Source organism: Staurois parvus, unplaced genomic scaffold (genome assembly GCF_062004578.1).
Source record: "Staurois parvus isolate SC_StPar_1 unplaced genomic scaffold, SC_StPar_1.0 ptg000014l, whole genome shotgun sequence".
Taxonomy (NCBI): domain Eukaryota; kingdom Metazoa; phylum Chordata; class Amphibia; order Anura; family Ranidae; genus Staurois; species Staurois parvus.
Genome location: NW_028317810.1, coordinates 4,199,884 through 4,219,845, shown reverse-complemented (window position 1 = coordinate 4,219,845; position 19,962 = coordinate 4,199,884). Strand labels below are relative to the sequence as shown.

Sequence of the window (19,962 nt, the reverse complement as noted above, 5' to 3'; positions counted from 1 at the left end):
TGAACCTACTACACTATTGGCACTCCCTCTCTGTTTTTAACCCTCTCTCCGAGGGTTTCAGATCTATAGCAGCTGGTTCCTAGTGCATCTTGTATCCAGAAGAGGGAGCTCATCCACCTTCACTTACTGGCTTTGAGTGTTCTCTGGACCTTGCTACATATCACTACACCCAAGGCTGATGATCCACCTGGGAGAGATAGTCCGTGTGTCTGGCTGATTACACTGTTCAACAAATTTTTATTTTTTGCCAGTTTTGGAAACAAAAGGATCCATTTCTTAATGAATTTCACATTCTGAGTTCAAATATAACAATGAAATTTGTCAATTGGCTCTAGTTTTTCTGTAAACGGAAAGTTTTCTACTATAGGCGTAATAACTACATAATGCACAATAATTATATAGATAGATGTCTTTCCACAAATATAAAGCAAGTGATATTGACTACATAACAAAGCCTAAATGGCATAATATATTGCATAGGATTACCAAGAAAAATTATAGCCATAAGCTAAGTTGAATCATTTTAATACTTAGGATTCTCACTAGTTTTGTCTTCAGTTTGTGTCGGTTTTGCTTCTCTTGGCTTTTCTCTTGTAAGTCTGGGTCATGTGAGGTTGACAGTTGATGACTACACGCTTCAGGTTCTTCCTCACTTGACTCAACCACGAAGGATTCTGGTGCTTTAGGAATTGGTAGCCCCTCTCCATGAGGAACTGGACGTATTGCCGATGGAATATTTGGATAGTGCACAGATAACTTTTTCTTCTTATTTAGCCCTTTTACAATTGGAGGCACCATACAAAAGTAACAATTACTAACATGATCTGTTGGCTCTCTCCAAATCATTGGCACAGCGAAAGGCATAGATGCCTTTTTTCCATTCAACCATTGCTCCAGTGCCGTCCCACAAGAATTGCAGCATATATGTGGTGCCCAGCTCTTGTCCTGGTCTCCTATCTTGCAGCCAAAATACAAGTTGTAGGCTTTCTTAATCATTCCTGTTATCCTCCTTTTTTGTGAGATAAAAGTTATTTCACTGCAGATATAGCAGAAATTATCTGCTTTATTCACACAAGTTCGAGGCATTACTGAGTAGCCTATATAAGCATAAAACGAAATGTAAAGACGCTGTCGAACTACAATCAGCTACAGATACTGCAGCTTTTATGCAGTGAAGCGATGCAATTAAAGGCCAATATTGCATCATCTCAGTATACATGCAATTTTCTATTGGTCACCAGTATCAATTGCGCAATATGCAGCTGAAGTTGCATCATAATTTTGAATGGCTTACGTCATTAGATGGGTGAATATATCATGGAAACTAGAGCCAATCAACATTTTTTAGGGTCATTTTCGTTTTCAGCACCCCAAAATTATGTAAGATTAGCTAATTTTATGCCCAAAACTTTTTACCTGTTGAACAGTGTTACCTGATAGAGGGTCGTATACGTGCGCATATTTAATGCAAGGTCGGTGAGTGCGCATTTTATCTATACGGTTCCAGTCACCTATTTTGATATAGAGAAGATTTTCACTGCAAGTTTTTCCACAAGAGTTTTTTTCGCATTTATGAAGATTTTATGAACTTTATGCTCACTTATTTGTTTACATATCCATTGATATATCTATATTACAGCGCTGCACTATATTTTTAATGTCCTGAGAGAATGTTCCCACATTGTTCTGCTCAGAGTGGCCTAGTCTGGTGGGTGAGCAGGCAGCGCTTTCAAAAGTGCACTAAGTCGTTTCTTGGTCTTTTGTATTCCAGGCAGCTGAGGCAACTGTGAGACACATCGGCTTGCCTCTGTCCTCCTCCCCGTTACTGGGTGCGGTGAGTCTTGGAGACCTTTGTCTCCTGGTTAGGAGGGGTGCTCAGCTGTAAGGAGAACAAAAAATGCTCCCTTCCCATGTCCTCTTCCTTGGAAGACTCTGGGCCAGAGGTCAATGTGGCTGCCATTTCTACACAACCTTTGTAGTCAGATCTGACCCCCTTGGATGCTGAGGATGAATCTTCCTCCACCTCTGTAGCGCAAGAAAATGTCTGCTTGGATCTAATCTTTGCAGGAGACCCTTGATTGATGCCTTTCCCATGGGATTTAGAGGTGATGGCAGTTTCTTTTGGTACTCATAAGCTGGTGTGTGCCACAAAGGTTTCCCCATATCTTTTCCATTCTGACAGATTTGTGTACAAGGAATCAGAATGTCCTAAGCAGCCGCTTGTAAATGGATTTCAGTTTGGTATTTCTTTGAGGAAGCTCTTCTGAAAAAGTGGACTTATCCCACAGTTTGTGGATCCACCAACCTCCAGTCTGAACAAGGCTACTATGATTCTGGTGGAAGAATTGCCATCATTTAAGGACCCCTTCGCCAGGTTCTGACCACAGCCCTGGTGTACCAAACACTCATGGAATGTGCAAACCTTCTGCATCAGGGCTTGGGTAAGGAACCGGGTACCACAAGATGCTTTACTGGATGTGGACCCCCTTCTCTCCCTCGCCTTTTTTTTTTTTTTTTTTTTTTTTTTTTTTTAACGTTTTGGTGGAGGTTCTGTGCCATGTTGCTCAGCAGACCAGACTTCGAAGAAGGTCCTGGCGGAATTGCATCTTCATGACGACAGGCTTTTTGGTGCCACTCTGGATGATATTATGAAGAATATCACGAATGGTGAATGTACCTTCCTCCCACAATCTTCCTCAGTTACAAGCTCTCGAAGGCCTCCGCTGGTGGTCCCAAACATCATTGTCAGAACAAGCCCTCAGACAAGTCTTTCAGACCTTGAAGGTTTGCCCCCACCTGTTTACACCAGGGTGTGGAATCGTCTTCACTGGTTTACTTGGAATTCTCAGCTCTCCAACAAATGGGTTAGTGAACAGATTACATTGGTACTCAAGATAGAATTTCTTTCCTATCCACCAGACAAAATATTTCCTTCCAATCTCAGTCTTTCGCTGCCTTGACTACGTGACCTGTACTTGGCAGTCAAGGGCTTGCTCAATCAAAGGGGATCTCTCTGGTCCAAGGAAGAATGTGTTACCTTTTCAATGTCCTGGAGCTGCATGTGAGTAGGTTTTGTCTGTTTCATTGGACGGAGCTTCTGCTGGGATGGTTGGTCAGGATCCAGTCAAACAGCGCCATGGTGGTGGCTTATGTCAATCGCCAGAGCAGAACGAGGATTTCGGCAGTGATACTGAAGGTATCTCACACTCTCTCCAGTGGGCAGAGTTTCACAATTCTTCTGTCTCTGTATTCCATTCCGGAAGTGGGGAAACTGGTAGGCAGATACCTCGGCCATCAAATTCTGGACCAAGGAGAGTAATCTAGACATTTTCCACCAGATATGCCTGTAGTGAGGCATCCCAAATTTGGATCTACTGGAGTCGCATCTCAACAGGAAGGTGCCAAAATTTGTGTCGGATGTGAGGGATCCCTGGCGGCTGACAATATCCGACACTCTATTTTAATAAGTAATTTCGCTCGAATGTAGTCCCATGATCTTATGTTTTTGTCTTTGGATATGACTAAAGCTTTTGATACTCTTTCCTGGACTTATTTGCAGAGGGCCTTACAGAGATGGGGGGTAGGAGATGATTTTCTTCGGTGGATTTATAGACTTTATAGTACTCCATCCGCTATCATGGGGTTGAATCCTCTCAGTTTCCATTTAGGGGTGGTACACGTCAAGGTTGCCCCGTCTCCTCCTTTTCATCATTGCCCTGGAACCCCTCGCTGTTCGCATTCGACTTCACCCGGACATTTAGGGTCTTGAGCGGGTGGGATTGCATCATAAGATTGCTCTTTTTGCAGACAATATCCTGGTGTATCTATCTCCATTTGTTTCTCTCAATAATCTCCCATCGCTTCTGACTGATTTTGCTCATCTCTCGGGTTTACATGTGAATCCTACTAAGTCAGTGGCTATGAATATCACCCTTCCCCAATCATGTGTGACACACCTTTGATCTCAGTTTCCGTTTCAATGGACCTCCTCTCTTCCTTATTTGGGAGTTAAACTTGTACCTTCTTATGATTTGTTTTAGCAGGCAAATATTCCTCCTCTGCTTTCTCAGCTAACCCAGTTGATCTCTTCTTGGCAATCGTGACCTTATCCTGGTTTGGTAGGGCTCAAGCGATTTTAAAATGACCTACATCCCTAAACTACTTTTATCCTTTTCGAATACTCCCTGTTCGGATTCCACCTCATATACTCCATATTTTACTTCAAGTTTTCCGGTTTGTATGGGCTTTGGGATGTGCCTCGTTTGTCTAAACAGTTGCTTTAATGCCCACGTATTCGGGGTGGTCTTGATCTAACAAACGTTCATCACTACTAATATTGCGGCCGAAGTTACTCCTCTTATTGAGCTTTTCTCTGTCAGAGACTTGTCCTTGTGGGCTTTGGTAGACACTTTGGAGACGCTTCCCCTTTTGCCTTCTGCCTTGCCCTGACTTCCTCTGTCCTTGCGGCTTAAATAGTTGAACCTGTCCTGGCTCATTCTTTGAAAATTTGGGACTCTTGTAAGTATTCGGCAGGTATTCTCTTCCCGCATTTACCTCTTTTACAATTCTTTAACTATCCACTTTTTCCCCTAGGGGACTCTGATAAGATGGCCTTTCGTTGGTGGATAACCCATGGTTTTACCATTGTTCACTCGGTGATTGTGAGTCGGGTATGTTGTACGTTTGAGTTGCTTCGAGAGAGTCATGCTATTCCTCTCTGAGTTATTTCGTTTTTTGGAATTACGTCATTTTGTTGCACATTTGCTTCGTGGACAGGATTCCCCCCCCCCGCACCTTCTCTGGTTTTGAATCGGTTTGTAAGGCATCAGCTTCCACTAAAGGTGCCTTCTCTCATGTTTATTTATCAATCCGGAATCATATGGCTAAACCTCTACCTGCTCATTGTGCGCAATGTGGAGTTTAAGATGCAAATTTCTGCTGCGGATTGGGGGTCTATGTGGCAAGCGGTTTCTTGGTGCTCTCGTAACATACCGGCATTAGAGAACTCCTATAAAGTAATTTCAAGATGGTATTTTACCCCATCTTGATTAGCTAAATTTATACCAGATTATGACTCTGTGTTTTCATAGCTGCTCTCTAGAGGGTACAATGCTCCACATTTGGTGGACCTGTTCAGTGGCCCGCCGCTTGTGGGCTATGGTTTATAATCTTATTCAGTTACGTCCAGTAACCTTAAAAAAGATCCTATTGAAGCCTTACTTTTTCAGCCAATTTGTGGCCTACCTCATAGACCCCGCTGACCAGTCATGGCTACTAAGCAGACTATTGCCGTCTCTTGGAAGTCCACCACTTTACAATTTGAGGCGGTCGAGTCCAGGATCCTAGGCTTCTTTATCAATGAAAAATTGGTGGCGGTGTTGGAGGATATTCATGATAAGTTTCTCTGTTTGGCAACCTTGGGTGGACTACCATATGGTTTTTCGTTTTTCCACAAAGCTCACTAATCTTTGATGTGTTGGGATTTGCCTCTTCAATCCCCCTATGTGGGGGTCGTGTTTCCCAGCTCTCCCCCTAGGCGAACTTCTTTTCTTTGCTTGTATGTCTTTCTTCTTTCTCTTCTCTTCCTCCTTTTTTGTTTTTCTGTCTTCTGTCTGGATTGGGGGGGGGGGGGGGAGTCTGGGGTTCTTGGCCCTCTCTGGATCTTCTTTTACCTTTTTTTCTCCTCTCACATGGTTTGTTTACATTAGACCATTTGCTTATCATTTTGTTATCTGACAATTCTAGGAGTCTTGGATAATATTTCCTCAAAAGGGCAAGGCTCTCTTTGTGTTTTTTCGCTGCCTTTCTTGAATGTAGCTTTTATATTTCAGGATGTGATTGTGGGCTTCGCTGCCCTCTGTTTTACACACTGTTATTTGGACCCCGGTGTGGGCCTCATATGTGTCTTTCTGTATGATGTTTTCCTTTTTGTGTGCAGATACGTGTTTTGGCTGCAAGGTTTTGTAAGCCGAAGGTTTTTTGTTCCCTTCTGGGTTTGTGGGTTAATGGTTTTGTTGTTTATTAATTTATTCTGGCTACCCACCCCTCCATGGTCGTTGCTTTGGCATGCACCTGCAGTCAAGTTTCTTGCCAAGCTGTATCCTTCAGTAAATGTAAGAGAACAGTATTTTTTTTTTCTACTCTACTGTAAAATCCCTTTCTCTGAGTTTATTAAAAACACAACTCACAATACTGTCTTTTCTATATTGCTTTGTTGTTAACTGAGCTGCCTATAGCAGATGGGGGTTTGGCCACTAGTAGGGGCGACCCGTAGGTGGTGCTGTTTGTTTTTTCTGCCTGATGTCCTACTCTTGAAGGTTGCCCTATAACCCTTCTGCCAAGATTGTTGCCAGACTGTGTCCTTCAATGAATGCAGAGAAAGTGATTTTACAGTCAGAACAAAATCCTGTTTTTGATTTGCTTTGTCTATACTAATAACACTCACAAAGGTATTTCACTATAAACCGTGCCTGTCACTCCAATTAACAGGAAAGCTAATGCTTTCTTCGGTGTGTAGTTTATTAACAGGCTGCTGGGCTCATTACCTCTTACCCCTCCGATCGTGGGAGACTTTGCATTCCCGGAGGACATCAAGGCCATGCAGAGACACCTATGTGTGATTCAGCTTAGCAGACTACTTGGACTCCATGAAAAGATGGACAGAGCACAGAAGCAGGAAGCAATTAGAGAAATCATCATAAGATACAGACATGGACTGCAGTTTGGTAAGTGTGTCTTGTTTGTAACAGGTGGCTAGTATATATATTTTTAATTTTTCAACATGTCGCTTTTCAAAAATTCATGTTTGGTGGTGGTGGTCATGTAAAACCAATTAAAGACGTAGAGGAATCAAACCTTTATACTCGCCTATGTGGCTGCAGCACTGATCCGAGTTGCAGCAGTCCACTGCCGCCTGTACACCGAGAACTGAGTGATCAAAGATCGCTGATCACTCAGTTCTCTGGTGATTGACAGTGCTCTGCTCCTCCCAGTGCCCACAGCTGCCAAGTAGGCATGTGGGCAGATCCCAACATTGTCGGGAGCCCTACAGAACCTGGAACTGGCTCTGTGTTATCAGCCGCCAGGGATTCAGCTGTTGACTGAATCTGGGTCACAGAAATGCTGAACTAAGTGCACCCCTGTGAAACACAGGAGAAGTATAGCCAAGCTTTGGCCATACTTCTCTTTTAATAAAGAGTCCATATATTAGTCCAGGCTGTCAACATTGATGCTGAATGGGTGTCCTAATGACAACAAGACTATTGAATGTTGTGTCAGTGCTGTGCGTACCTTGGCTGTTTTTACACATGCCAATTGACACACATTTCAGTGCCAGCTCTATTGAGTTTTTAATCTTTGCATTGAGATGAAATCAGTCAGGTGCATCTGTTGTGCAAAAAGTGCATATTGTATCTCAATTGATCAAATAAGTATGATGCCCTAAAGTGTTACTAAACCCACAACAGTAAAATCAGTCTGTATATGCAGTAAAGCATGCTTGTTATACTCACTGTGATACTCCCCTTCTTCCTTTGCCCCCCTCTTATCTCCTGATGAGACATAACGTATGGAGTCACTCTGCACATTGTCACTTTGGTTTGTATGGCTAGAGAGGTTTTTTTTTTTGTTTTTTTTTTTGTTTTTTTTTGTTTGTTTTTTTTTTTAGGGGTGCACAGGGCCAATCAGCACTGTCCAGACAGAGGTCAGGGGTCTTGCATCTTCTTAGAGCGCAATGAAAACTCCTCCTACAAGTTTTAACTTGTGGTCTGCTGGACACTGATAGAAAACACAATATTTATATTTACTAAAATAATTGCATTTCCATGTTCTGTGTACTGTGGGAGACCAGATATAGTGAATGCAGGGTCCTGGGTTTAGTTACACTTTAACAGCTACCTACAGATGCATTCAGACATACAGTTGGTTTTTGAGATGGAACGGTTTGTCAGTAATGTTGCTCTGTTGTTTATAAGTGCAAGGTCTAAAAAAAATGACAAAAGTATTTTAAATAAAACATGATTAAAAATATAAGTCTAATTAAACAAAAAAAAACATTGATGAGACTTCTTTAGGCTTTGTTTTACAGTTTTGTTGTTGCAAAAGCAGCCAGATGCGCTTTGCGGTGTGTCAAGCATTATCTCCCCCTGTCATGTTAGACAGGTTCTTCTGCCGCCAAATGCAACCAATAAGTCAGTGGGACCAAGCCACAATCAGGAGCCTAGCTTTTGGCTCACACTTGCAGTGCAATATCCCTATTAAAAAAAAAAAAAAACATTCAGCTGTTGCAAATAACATGCATTCAGGAGGTGGCAATATCCTCTCCTGAATGTATGTCAGCTGCGCCTGCACTAATCTCTGAAAGTGATCCACCACCGTTTGCTCTTCAGAGACCAGTGCTGGAAAACAAGCAGTTGCTGTCTTGAAGCTGCACTGTTAGCACCTAATGCAAAAAAAACGAACAAAAAAACCCGACTAAGACTCTATAAACTCTCACATTTATATCCTTACATTGTAAAGATTTCTTATGTAATCAATCAAAAAGATAAATAGAAGTAACATGTCCGACCCCTCTAATGCAAATCCAAACATATCTTATTCACACAAATATTGGCCAAGTAAATACAAAAATAAAGCCAACATCCTCCATCCTTGTCCTGGTTTAGGTACTTCAGTGACATCCTTATTTTATGGACAGACTCCAGGCAAGAGGCTCAAGAATTTGCGGTGTGCCACGAATACAATGTGTCATTCGCAGGTCACTCTTTTGGAATTGAGTGTTAAAATCAGGCCAAGAAGTATAACCATTACAAATTTATAAAGGAAACCCTCTTAGATTGTGAGCTCCAAGGAGCAGGGCCCTCCTAACCCTCTTGTATTGAACTGTATTGTTGCTGTATTGTCTCCCTTTATATTGTTAACGTTGAGCAAACTGTTGGCGGTATACAAATCCTGTATAATAATAACAACAACCCAGATGGATGCCCTTAGAGTCTGATTTTAAAAAACGTGGATATAGAGATAACTGGCTTTGTTCAGCTTATCAAAGAGCCAAAGAGTAACGGAGAGAATCTTCTATATGGAGGAAAAAAAACACTTGTGCAAATTAAAGTTACAACTATATTGAGTCTCCAATATACACACCTCTTAATGAAGGTCAAAGATGTGTGTCAAACATTGATATTTTGTTAACATGAGATGAGCTGGTTAAGAAATGTTATTTCAGTATATCCATTTTTAGGACAGTTTAATTACTGGGAGATCTATTCATGCATAGATATTACTTGGAGAATGAAGAAAAGTGATGGCTTTCCAGGTGTTATGTCCAGATTTCGAATCTGTGATTTATGTGGATTTATGGTGTAAGGCCCCACTCTTAGATTGTGCACTGGAAAGCTCCTCAGGTGTAGGCTACGTGTGGATTAGAATACGAAGGGAATGATCAGCGCTTTGACCTGTGCCCTTCTGTATTAGCAAAGCTATTTGATCAGTTCAGAGACGTCTGCAGGCTCATGTAAGTGACAAGCTTAGCTTCAATTTGAGATCTCCAGTGGCATGACATTTAGATTTGGAACATAATTATTACGTCACTTTTTTTAATTTTTGGATTCTGGAGCAAGTCTATAAGAATCCACTAGATGGTCATTTTAATCAAATAGTTTTACAAAAGACGACCAGGTGGATCTGGGAATTAAAAGCAAGGAATCCACTGGGCTTAAATAACAGCTTGAGGTTTAGCTTTTCCTCTTTCCTAGCCTGAAAAATATGCTAATGTATATACTTAAGGGACAGGACAATATGCCTTTGAGTCCATACACTGGAATTTACACAATAGCAGGAGTCTTTTAAAGTACAGGAGGATGTTGGCTTTATTTTTTATTATTTTTTTACTTGGTCTAGTATTTTATTGTGAGGATTATTTGTGTTAATAAATTAGGTTTGTGCTTTTGTATTGGTTTTATAGGCATGGGGGTATGTTCCTTTTTGTGTTCGCATATAAGAATATTAGTGTGAGTTTTAAGATTCTTAGCTAGGTTTTTTCCATTTGAGTTTGGTTAATGAACATTATACCAGATACTCCTCCACTTAAAACATTTTCTGTGGATAATTTATCCAGTCTATGATTGGTAGGCACCTTGAGGTTTTTTTTTACCAAGTGTTTTTCCATTCTTCCCTTTAGGAAAATCATGTCTGAAAACAGAGCTGCAGTTCTCTGATTACTACTGTCTCATAGGAGCCCACTTGCTCCTAGATCTGTGGATTAGTGGTAAGTATATGCTTTATTTAGGAATAACTTGTTTTAGAGCACTCAAAATAAAATATCTTTAGGGAGATTTTCAATGAGCCCCAGCCAAAAGTCTTTTTTAAGTGAAGAAATATTTTTGTCCCCGTATGAGGTATTTCCCCTCACTGTCCTGGTGACACAACAGCAAGTGAGGGGGAAACCTCCCCAATGTGACATAGACCGCAATAAGTAATTGATGGTGCGAGAGAAGTTTTACAGCTTCTTACAAGTTCTGTACCTTTTTGAATTGCATGTTCTTCTCGTTTGTTTAGCTTTTAAAATTGGGGCATACCCACCTGAAGCCAGAATGGATGTTACATATATCATAGCAGTGGTCAGTTTTTAGAGTGTCATGGTTTTTCAGACTTATTTAGAAACTTTTACTGAAAGAAATACTGAAGCTGCCATTGCTAACCACCTTCTGAAAATGCTAGTTGCCTGGCTTTCTATGGCTTCAAAACTTTTTGGGTTACTGGCCCAGAACAACCTGGCAAGTCCAAGTAAGGTGGCAGCTACTCGAATCCCATAGGATCAACATGACTGCTAGACAACTGTTTTCAGCAGGAGCTTGGTAATGGTGGCCCATGTTTGTCTCTAAGCACTGATTTCCCCTAAGTCATGCAGAATTTGTTTTAGTAGTCTTTTGTGGAAAGAAGACTCCTAAACGTTCACTTCAGTTGAAGACTTTTGAATTCTCTTGATTTCTTTGTGCAGGTGAAGACTGGGCAGTTTGGCACGCTCTTACTTTATTAGAAGAAGGATTAAGCAACAGTCCCTCTAATGCCCAGTTTAAATTGCTGCTTATTCGCATCTACTGCACACTGGGAGCATTTGAGCCAGCTATGGATCTGTATAGCAGCCTGGATGCTAAACACATACAACATGACACAATTGGGTAATTGTGTGTTTTTTGTTTTTTTTTTGTTTTCTTCTGATCTTTCCACCTATATTTCAGTTTGACAATTATACCACATTGTTAGTATTTTTGTTTAATATTATGTTTTATATTGTCAGTGTATACTAACCGGCCACTTTGTTAGGTACACCTTGCTGGTACCAGGTTGGACCCCTTTTGCCTTCAGAACTACCTTAATTCTTCGTGGCATAGATTCAACAAGGTGTTGGAAACGTTCCACGGAGATTTTGGTTCATATTGACATGATAGCATTACTCAGTTGCTGCAGATTTGTCAGCTGCACATCCATGATGCGAATCTCCCTTTCCACCACATCCCAAAGGTGCTCTATTGGATTTGAGATCTAGTGACTGTGGAGGCCATTGGGGTACAGTGATTTCATTGTCATGTTCAAGAAACCAGTTTGAGATGATTTGAGCTTTGTGACATGGTGCATTATCCTGCTGGAAGTATCCATCATAAGATGGGTACACTGTAGTCATAAAGGGATGGACATGGTCAGCAACAATACTCAGGTAGGCCGTGGTGTTTAAACGAGGCTCAATTGGTACCAAGGGGCCCAAAGTGTGCCAAGAAAATTCCCCCACGCCATTACACCATCAGCACCAGCCTGAGCTATTGATACAAGGCAGGATGGATCCATGCTTTCATGTTGTTTATGCCAAATTCTGACCCTAACATCTGAATTTCACAGCTGAAATTGAGACTCATCAGACCAGACAACGTTTTTTTCCAATCTTCTATTATCCAATTTTAGTGAACCTGTGCGAATTGTATCCTATGTTTTCTGTTCTTAGCTGACAGGAGAGCCACCAGGTGTGCTCCTCTGCTGCTGTAGCCCATCTGCTTCAAGTTTTGACATGTTGAGATGGTATTCCACATACTTTGGTTGTAACGAGTGTTTATTTGAGTTACTGTTGCCTTTCTATCATCTCAAACCAGTCTGCCCATTCTCCTCTGACATCAACAAGGCATTTTTGTCCACACGATTGCCACTCACTGCATATTTTTTTTTTCGGACCATTCTCTGTAAACCCTAGAGATGGTTGCGTGTTAAAATCCCAGTAGAATAGCAGTTTTTGAAATACTTAGACCTGCCCGTCTTTCACCTCATCCATGCCACGTTCAAAGTCACTTAAATCCCCTTTCTTCCCCATTCTAAAGCTTGGTTTGAACTTCAGCAAGTCACCACATCTAGATGCCTAAATGCACTGAGTTGCTGCCATGTGATTGGCTGATTAGCTATTTGTGTTACCAATCAATTGAACTGGTGTGTCTAATAAAGAGGCCGGTGAGTGTATATGGTTGCTAGATCGAGACCCCTTTTGGGGTATATCTACTGTGACAGGTGAAGCCTTAACCTCAGGTAGGCCCAGTGTTGTATATAAATTAAGACCGGGTTTCTCTGTATATTGATATTGGTTCCTGACTTTTAATAAACCATAGTACGTTGCACACAATGCCGTTTCATAGACAGAGGAATGGGGAGTTATTCACTTTATTGTTGTGCTCCTTTTCTTAATGCAAGCAATTTAAATTTGGTGGTTTGTCCTCTCCTATCTAGACTTAGACTCAGGATAATGAGGTAGCTGGGTCACACCTCCCAGCTGAAGCATTTTTAGCCTAAAAATGCAAACCGTACATTGTTGCAGTCTTACTGCCACAGGGACATTGTGAGTGCCTTAGTTATAGCGGTTAATGTATCCAGACATGCAAAGCCCCCTCCATTTTGAACTCCATTCTGTGAGTACCCCACTGGGGATCTACTCAGCAGTGGCAGATCACAGGTGCAAGGGAGCTGGGACAAAAGGGCCAAATTACATGCTTGCAGGCAGCCAACTGGAAGCTTAAAATACTGCTCGGGGTGAAAAATGTTTCCTTGTCGTGGAGCAATGTCCTTTTATGACACAATTCCCCTCCTCTGTCTCTATTTCCCTCACAGTAGCTAGGTCTGAGTTCTTCAAAAAACAAAAAACAAATAAAAAATTGGCATTTCTAGAGCCTTTGGTTTCCGAAGGCCAAAACTCATGTATTCTTTCCCCTGATCCTGTTCAGAAATCAAAGGTAGAACCTCCTTTACAGTTAGGATATTGTGAAGGAAGGATCATGATTTTTTTTTTTGTTTTAATGTGGAGTAGTGGAGACTGAAGCCGAAGAGGATTTTCCTTCTTTCCTTTTCCTTCATTGTAAAAACATTGAGCTATGGCTTTGTGCCAAATGCTCCACTATGGACACATTGATATAGTGCGCACTAGGCTGCACCTGACTCTCCACAGTCAAAATAAGCCCCCTTGGGCACTAAGAGGCTGTCTGAGCCTAGGTCCAAACATATGCGGGTGCAAGGCCACGTGTAAATTGCACGCGGTCCCACACCCATAAACATGCTGCTCTTTAGCAGATGCATGGAATTAAGAAATAATGGCACCCCCATGTATTATAACATGCAGCATGTTTTAGGGTGCCCAAAACTGAATGGTGAAGCAGCATCATGCAGTTCTGAGTGGCTGCCCAGCAGGTGCATTTTGGGAAAAGGGTTGTAGACTTTCCCATGTTTCCTACAGGTACAGCAGCCCATTCAAATGAATGGGCTGCTGTGACTGCGCAAATGCTCCTCCTCCGAAATGTGGAGATGTGAATCTAGACTTTGTTTTTGTTGAGATGTGAACCTAGATTTAGTTAACAAAGACTTTCCCCATACACTCACAGATTGGTTGTGCACTTTACAATGACTGGCCCATTCTTGAAAGGGTATAAAATCCTCCTTAGCTTTTGCTGAGATTTATCCTATGGAAAAGGATTTTAATAAGTGAGCAATTCTGTTAGTGGATTCTATAATTTCAGTTATCAATGAACATCAGTTCCTGTTGATGTTCCCTCTTTTAAGGTTTCTTTAGGGGGGAGGTAAATTTGAAAAGCCAACTGGGGTGTCAGAAGTAATCAGACAGCTTTTACAGCTGCCTGATCACTTCCACCCGCCATCGGTTCATTTGTCTAAAGACCCCTGATGTCTCAATTAGTCAAGTAAAAAACACTTGCATTAGGGGACTTTTAGTGCTCTTATGTGATACATGTAAGAATTAACCACCAACTACTTTTGTAAGGTTCTAAAATAATATGGTAATCGGGGGAAAAATTTCATTTTAATCGAGTTGACTGCCAAACTAGGATAAGGCCTAATCAGCCCAAATGCAAAGATCATCTTTAAGCTTTTTAAAAAGGGGAGGATAATTAGCTTGATAGAGGGTTTCAACTGAAGCGGTTAATTGAATTCTTAGATTGGGTAAAGAGATACTTGCCCATTGAAAGACATAAGTAGTTCTGAACTGCTGTTCTACAGAAACAGGCAAGGAAATGTTAAGGGCTGTTGTTTTTTTGGGAGTTAAGGGACTGCCCAGAGAGAGTAGAGAATTGGTGCAACAGAGACAGTAAGTTAGGTACGGTGATCAAAGAAGAGGTAATATACATAAGGACAACGTCAGCAAATAGGGAACATTTATGTTCCTGTTGTCCACAAAGGATACCATGGATTTGAGGGTGGGAATGGATCGCCATAGCTAAGGGTTCGATCGCCAGAGCAAAATGCAATGGGGAAAGTGGACAACCCTGTCTAGTGCCACATCGAATTGGGCACACGGTATCTATAACCTCTAATGGAAACTTGAGCTGAGGTAGTATCATATAACAAATGCAACAAAGCAAGAAACGTAGGACCAAATCCAAAGGCCTCTAAGGTAGTAAACAAATACTCCCAAGTTAAGCCATCAAAAGCCTTATGAAGGTCTAAAGAAAGAAGCATAAGCTCCCTTGAGAGAGGAGCATCCCAGTTAGAGTGGACAGCTGAGATCAGAGTGAGAGACCGGCGAATCTGATCCAGTGTTTGACGACATGAGATGAAACCTCGACTGGTCCTTATTAAAATACTGTGCCAAAAAGGAATTAAGGTGCAAAGTCAGAAGTTTCGTTAGAATTTTTTGGTCACAAGTAATTAATGAAATGGGGCAATAATTGTGAGCATCAGTAGTCTTTTATTAGGTTTTTGGAATGACATTTATGTAAGCTTTGTTCTTGTCTAAAGGAACCACACCCTCCTCTCTTAAAGAATTAAAATAGATTCATATGGGGGAGAAAGTGTTCGGAAAAAGTTTTATAATAGTTATTTGGAAGACTGTCGGGGGCCCGGGGATTTATGTGATGATAGCAATTTATTGACTTTGCTTAGCTCAGTGTCAGTAATAGGTTGTTCCATAAGTTCTCTATGGACCTCTGTGAGGGATGGAAGGCTTAAAGTCTCCAGAAAATTTGGAATTGAAGAAGGCTCAACAGGCTGGGGTTGATCATATAGGGTAGCATAAAAGTCATGAAATTCGCAAAGGATCTTGTGTGATATGACCCCCCACGAGCCCAAGTTTGGGAAGTGCAGAGTGAATATGTTTAGAGGTACGTTTATGTGTTAATAGGGAACCTGGTCTGTCCCGCCACTTGAAGAATTTGATTCGTCCAACGTAGTTGTTTTTCTGCTTAAGTTCTAAACAAACTTGCTCTACTTTAAATAAGTCAGAGTTTGGGGTAGTTTTATGTTGGGTGACTAAGGCCTCATATTCTTTAGATTTGGCAGAGATCAACTCTTCACAAGATTTTTTTAATTCTGAGGAACAGTTGGATAAAGAGACCTCTAACAGAGGCTTTGTGAGTTGCCCAATTAATAGCCGGAGTAGTATCTGCTGCTTTATTAATTGCAAAATAAGACTTTAAGTGTTATGTCTGTCAAATTAGAAAGCATCAGCATCACAGGATCATGGTCCGACCAAGGCGTCGATACAATTTTTGGCTGAGTAGTGTTTAGATAGCATTTCTGAGAGGAGGAAAATATAGTCTATACAAGAATGATTATTAGCCCTAGAAAAATGGGAATAATCTCTAGAGGTAGGATTGGCTTCTCTCCAGGCATCAATTAAATTGTTGTGCGAAGTCGCTACTTTGGGAGGAGATTTAAGTTTGACTGCATGAGATTTATTGAGTGTATGATCGAAGACTAGTTTTGAGTCCCCCCGCCAAAATAACATCGCCTTCCAGTTCAACGGACAAAGGTTTAAATAGGGATTGGAAAAAGGCCACTTGATTCATGTTAGGGGCATAGTAAATAGGAAAAGTGACTGACTAAATTAACCCCTAAGTGGCCCTTGCCTAAAAGGAATCGCCCATCCTTTTCCCTTACCACTTTAGTTTCAGTGAACGATAGCCGTCTGGAAAGACAAAGCGCTACCCCTTGCTTTTTTTTCAGAGGCATTAACAAAAAAACAGACTGGAAAATCTCTATGGATATACCTAGGTGTGAAAGAAGGAGCAAAGTGTGTTTCCTGTAGAGCAACAATATCAGCTCCTAGGCACTCATAGTGCGAAAAAAAAGTTTGAGATGTTTAGAAGTGGAACCGAACCCTTGAACATTATGGGAAAGCAAGCGGACCGTGACAACATAAATAGTTATAATTAGACAAACTCACCCACCAGCACAGGATATCGAGAATCCAAGATCTTCTTAGGAATCCCAGGTTGGCCCTCAAATAGAGATAGTAAATAAAGATTAAGAAAGTAAACGACGAGATACCGGAACCGAGGAATGGCCAGCATCTAACCAACTGGCAAATAGTAATATATAACATAAGATAATAAAATAACATATCCTAGAGACAAGGTCAAGGGACGGAAGAGTCTCCATCAAGGCCAAGCAATAAGGAGAGTTTTTCGATTAGGGAGAGCGCATAGACTCTTCCCAGAACCTCGGGGTCCACATGAAACATATATAAGAGGCTCCCAAAGCCACAGAATCATTATACAAAATATAAACAATTTAAACCAGTAAAGAAGTCGAGGACGACGCTGCTAGGGTACAAAGTATTTCAGAAAGACATTTCAAAAACATGAGCGAAGGCCAATGTCCTATGTTGGGACCACTGAGAGGCTTCCGCTAAATGAATCAACTAGCAGGAAACATAGTCCTCAAGACACCCAGTGTGGGGTTGCAGGTTTCTTCCTGGAGGTGGAGGACCAAAGGGGTGAACGCGGCGGAGGTGGTCCGTTGGCTTTTGACTGGTCCCGTGAGGCGGGGCTGAGGGAAATGAAGCCCAAGTTCAGCAAAAAAATTTTTCTCCAAGAAATGTGGAAAAGGAGTAGGATTTGCCGTTGTAGATGAATTGTAGGCAAAACGGGTAATTCCATCTGTAGTGGTTGTCCCTCTGGATTAGGGGCGAGAGCAACGGTTTGAGGGTTCTCCATTTTTGAATGGTTGCTTAAGAGATGTCTGCGATGACTTGGATCTTGTAACCATCAACTTCCAAATCTGGATGTTCCCGAGCGTATCGCATCACCGCCTCCTTTACCCTGTTGAAGTGGAGCTTTACAATAACATCCTGAGGAGACTAAAGCTCTGTGGATATGATCTATTCCCAGATGGATTTTTTTCAATAGTCAGCACCGCAGAATGCATAAGGAAATGGGCGATTGAGGCGATATCTTTTACCATTTCAGGAAGTCCTCTAATGCGAAAGTTGTACCATCTAGCACGATTCTCAAGATCATCTGTTTTGTTGTAAGCTTCATCTAGGCGATCTTGCAGGTTGGCAGGCATGTTAGAATTTTGAGTCGCTCTGTGGATGGTATCATCAACTTTAGATTCGATATTCTCCAGATGATTTCCCAGCTCCCTAAAATCCTGTTTCAGGTCAGAGGCCAACTTACTGGTAGTTTTATCTGTTTCCCTCTGAAGTAAATCAACAAAATTGGCGATAAGTATGGAATCCCCTGAATAGTGTATAAATACTACTGCCAGGCTCATCCACCTTACCAACCGTTCAGTGTCTGCTATCCCTCTCTGCCAATCCATCCACTGGCTTTGACTCGCCCAACGAATAAAATTCAAAATACTAATAATTTACAATGCCTTCACAACTCTGCCCCCAGCTACATCACCAACATGGTCTCAAAATATCAACTAAACCACTCTCTTCGATCCTCCCAAGACATTCTGCTCTATAGTTCCTGTGTCACCTCGTCCCATGCTCACCTCCAGGACTTCTCCCGAGCTTCTCCCATCCTATGGAACTCCCTACACCAATCTTTCCAGCTATCTCCTAATCTATCAACCCTTTGACGATACCTGAAAACCGTTCTCTCTAAAGAAGCCTATCCTGCTTCTAACTAGAAAACTGCCTTTTATTTCCTCCATCAACTCATCCCCCACAGCTATTACCTTTCACTCAACCCTCCCTCCTAGATTGTAAGCTCTAACGAGCAGGGCCCTCTGTTTCCTCTTGTACCAAATTGTATTGTAACTGTAATGTCTACCTTCATTTTGTAAAGTGCTGCGCAAACTGTTGGTGCTATACAAATCCTGTATTTATAATAATAGGTGCTAGGGAGGGAGCCAGAAGGAGCAGAAATGTCTGTCACGTGAGCCAGGGAGCTGGGGGATCCTTCACTCTGAGTCCCAGGAATGGAGGAAGAGGGCATGGTCCTCTGTGGCTTTGGCTACACTCCCTCAGCAGCTGAGCAGGCCCAGGAGCCAGTGCTGAATGCCGTCTTGCCTCCCCCATCCCGTTCCCCTGGTGGCACCGCAGGATCCTCACGTGGATTTTCCGGCCGGTCTGGTGGGCAGCCTCCACTCTCTCAGCAAGTGGCCCAGGTAAGTGGCTGGGCAATGTGGTCTGGGGCCACTGAATTACCCCCTGCGAATGTTGGGAATATGCAGAGTGGTCAGAGTATCATCCGCTCCAGTCACCCATGCATGCGTTGTCTTCACCGTTAATTCTAAACTGACTTCTGTAGGGGTCTGTAAAGAATTGCTTATGAAAAATTTAGGGTACCGAAGCTTGTTGCCGTGTTCGTGACGCATATAATGCTTGCCATTATTATCTGTTTACTCGGTGCACCCTCATAGTTTTTATGTTTTCCAAAAAAATTGGTAATATTTTGTGTGAGTGTGTCCTCAAATTAGCTTTAGTGCCTTTATTACTGACATTTTGCATAAACCATTGCACTAATATTGCATGGCATAAAAAAACTAGAAAAGCTACAATTTCTGGGGAAATTGTGTGAAGTGTTCTTGCCTCCACCAGTAGCCTACAACTCACACTCTAGCTTTTGTCACTCTGCTGCCTGCTCACACACCTGGGTTCCTATGGAAACTCACTCTACAGCAAGGGCAGAGAAGAGCGGTTAAAAACAAACTTTTCGAACTTGCTCACTTCACTGGCGGTTGCCATCTTCAAACGGTTGTAGTTTAAAAATTATAAATCCTTCACTGAAGAGCTTTATATTGTGAGAATCACAAGACCCAGACCTACATTTTGATGAATAGTATGTCTCTGAAATATTAAAAATGAAGGCACAGTCGAAGTTTAGAAATTGCCCTTCAAATTTGAGGTGGCTAGAGTGGAGTTTCAATGCATGTCAATGGGTGGCGTGAGTTGCAAACAAATGGTCATATTGTGAAAACTATTAGGACTATGGCTTAGGCGTGGACATTTTTAGTGGCAGCAGGGATAGCTGAAAGTTTTGATATAAGATTTGTGTAGGTGGGCTTGAAAATGAGGGAGTGATAGCAGTTTAGAAATCATGTCCTGATTTTTCAGCTCCCACTCTAACTTTTGTCAGCTCCCACTCTAGTTTTGAACATTCCGCCATTCATTCCTATGGGACCAATTTCACCACAAAAACGCCGATATTTCGTGAACCATTCGGTGAAACGTTCCACAAAGTAATAGCACAC

At 41.8% G+C, this 19,962-nt stretch overlaps 1 protein-coding gene across 2 annotated transcripts in view; it reads left to right on the top strand.

The window, feature by feature from the left end:
- Nucleotides 1-19,962, top strand: part of NAA25 (N-alpha-acetyltransferase 25, NatB auxiliary subunit) — a 116,421-nt gene that overhangs the window by 58,272 nt on the left and 38,187 nt on the right. For both annotated transcript variants that reach the window (XM_089676933.1, XM_089676942.1), the window contains exons 12-14: nucleotides 6,518-6,725; nucleotides 10,178-10,264; nucleotides 10,997-11,177. In XM_089676933.1, coding sequence (XP_089533059.1) covers nucleotides 6,518-6,725; nucleotides 10,178-10,264; nucleotides 10,997-11,177 — 476 coding nt within the window. The remainder of the gene's footprint in view (nucleotides 1-6,517; nucleotides 6,726-10,177; nucleotides 10,265-10,996; nucleotides 11,178-19,962) is intronic.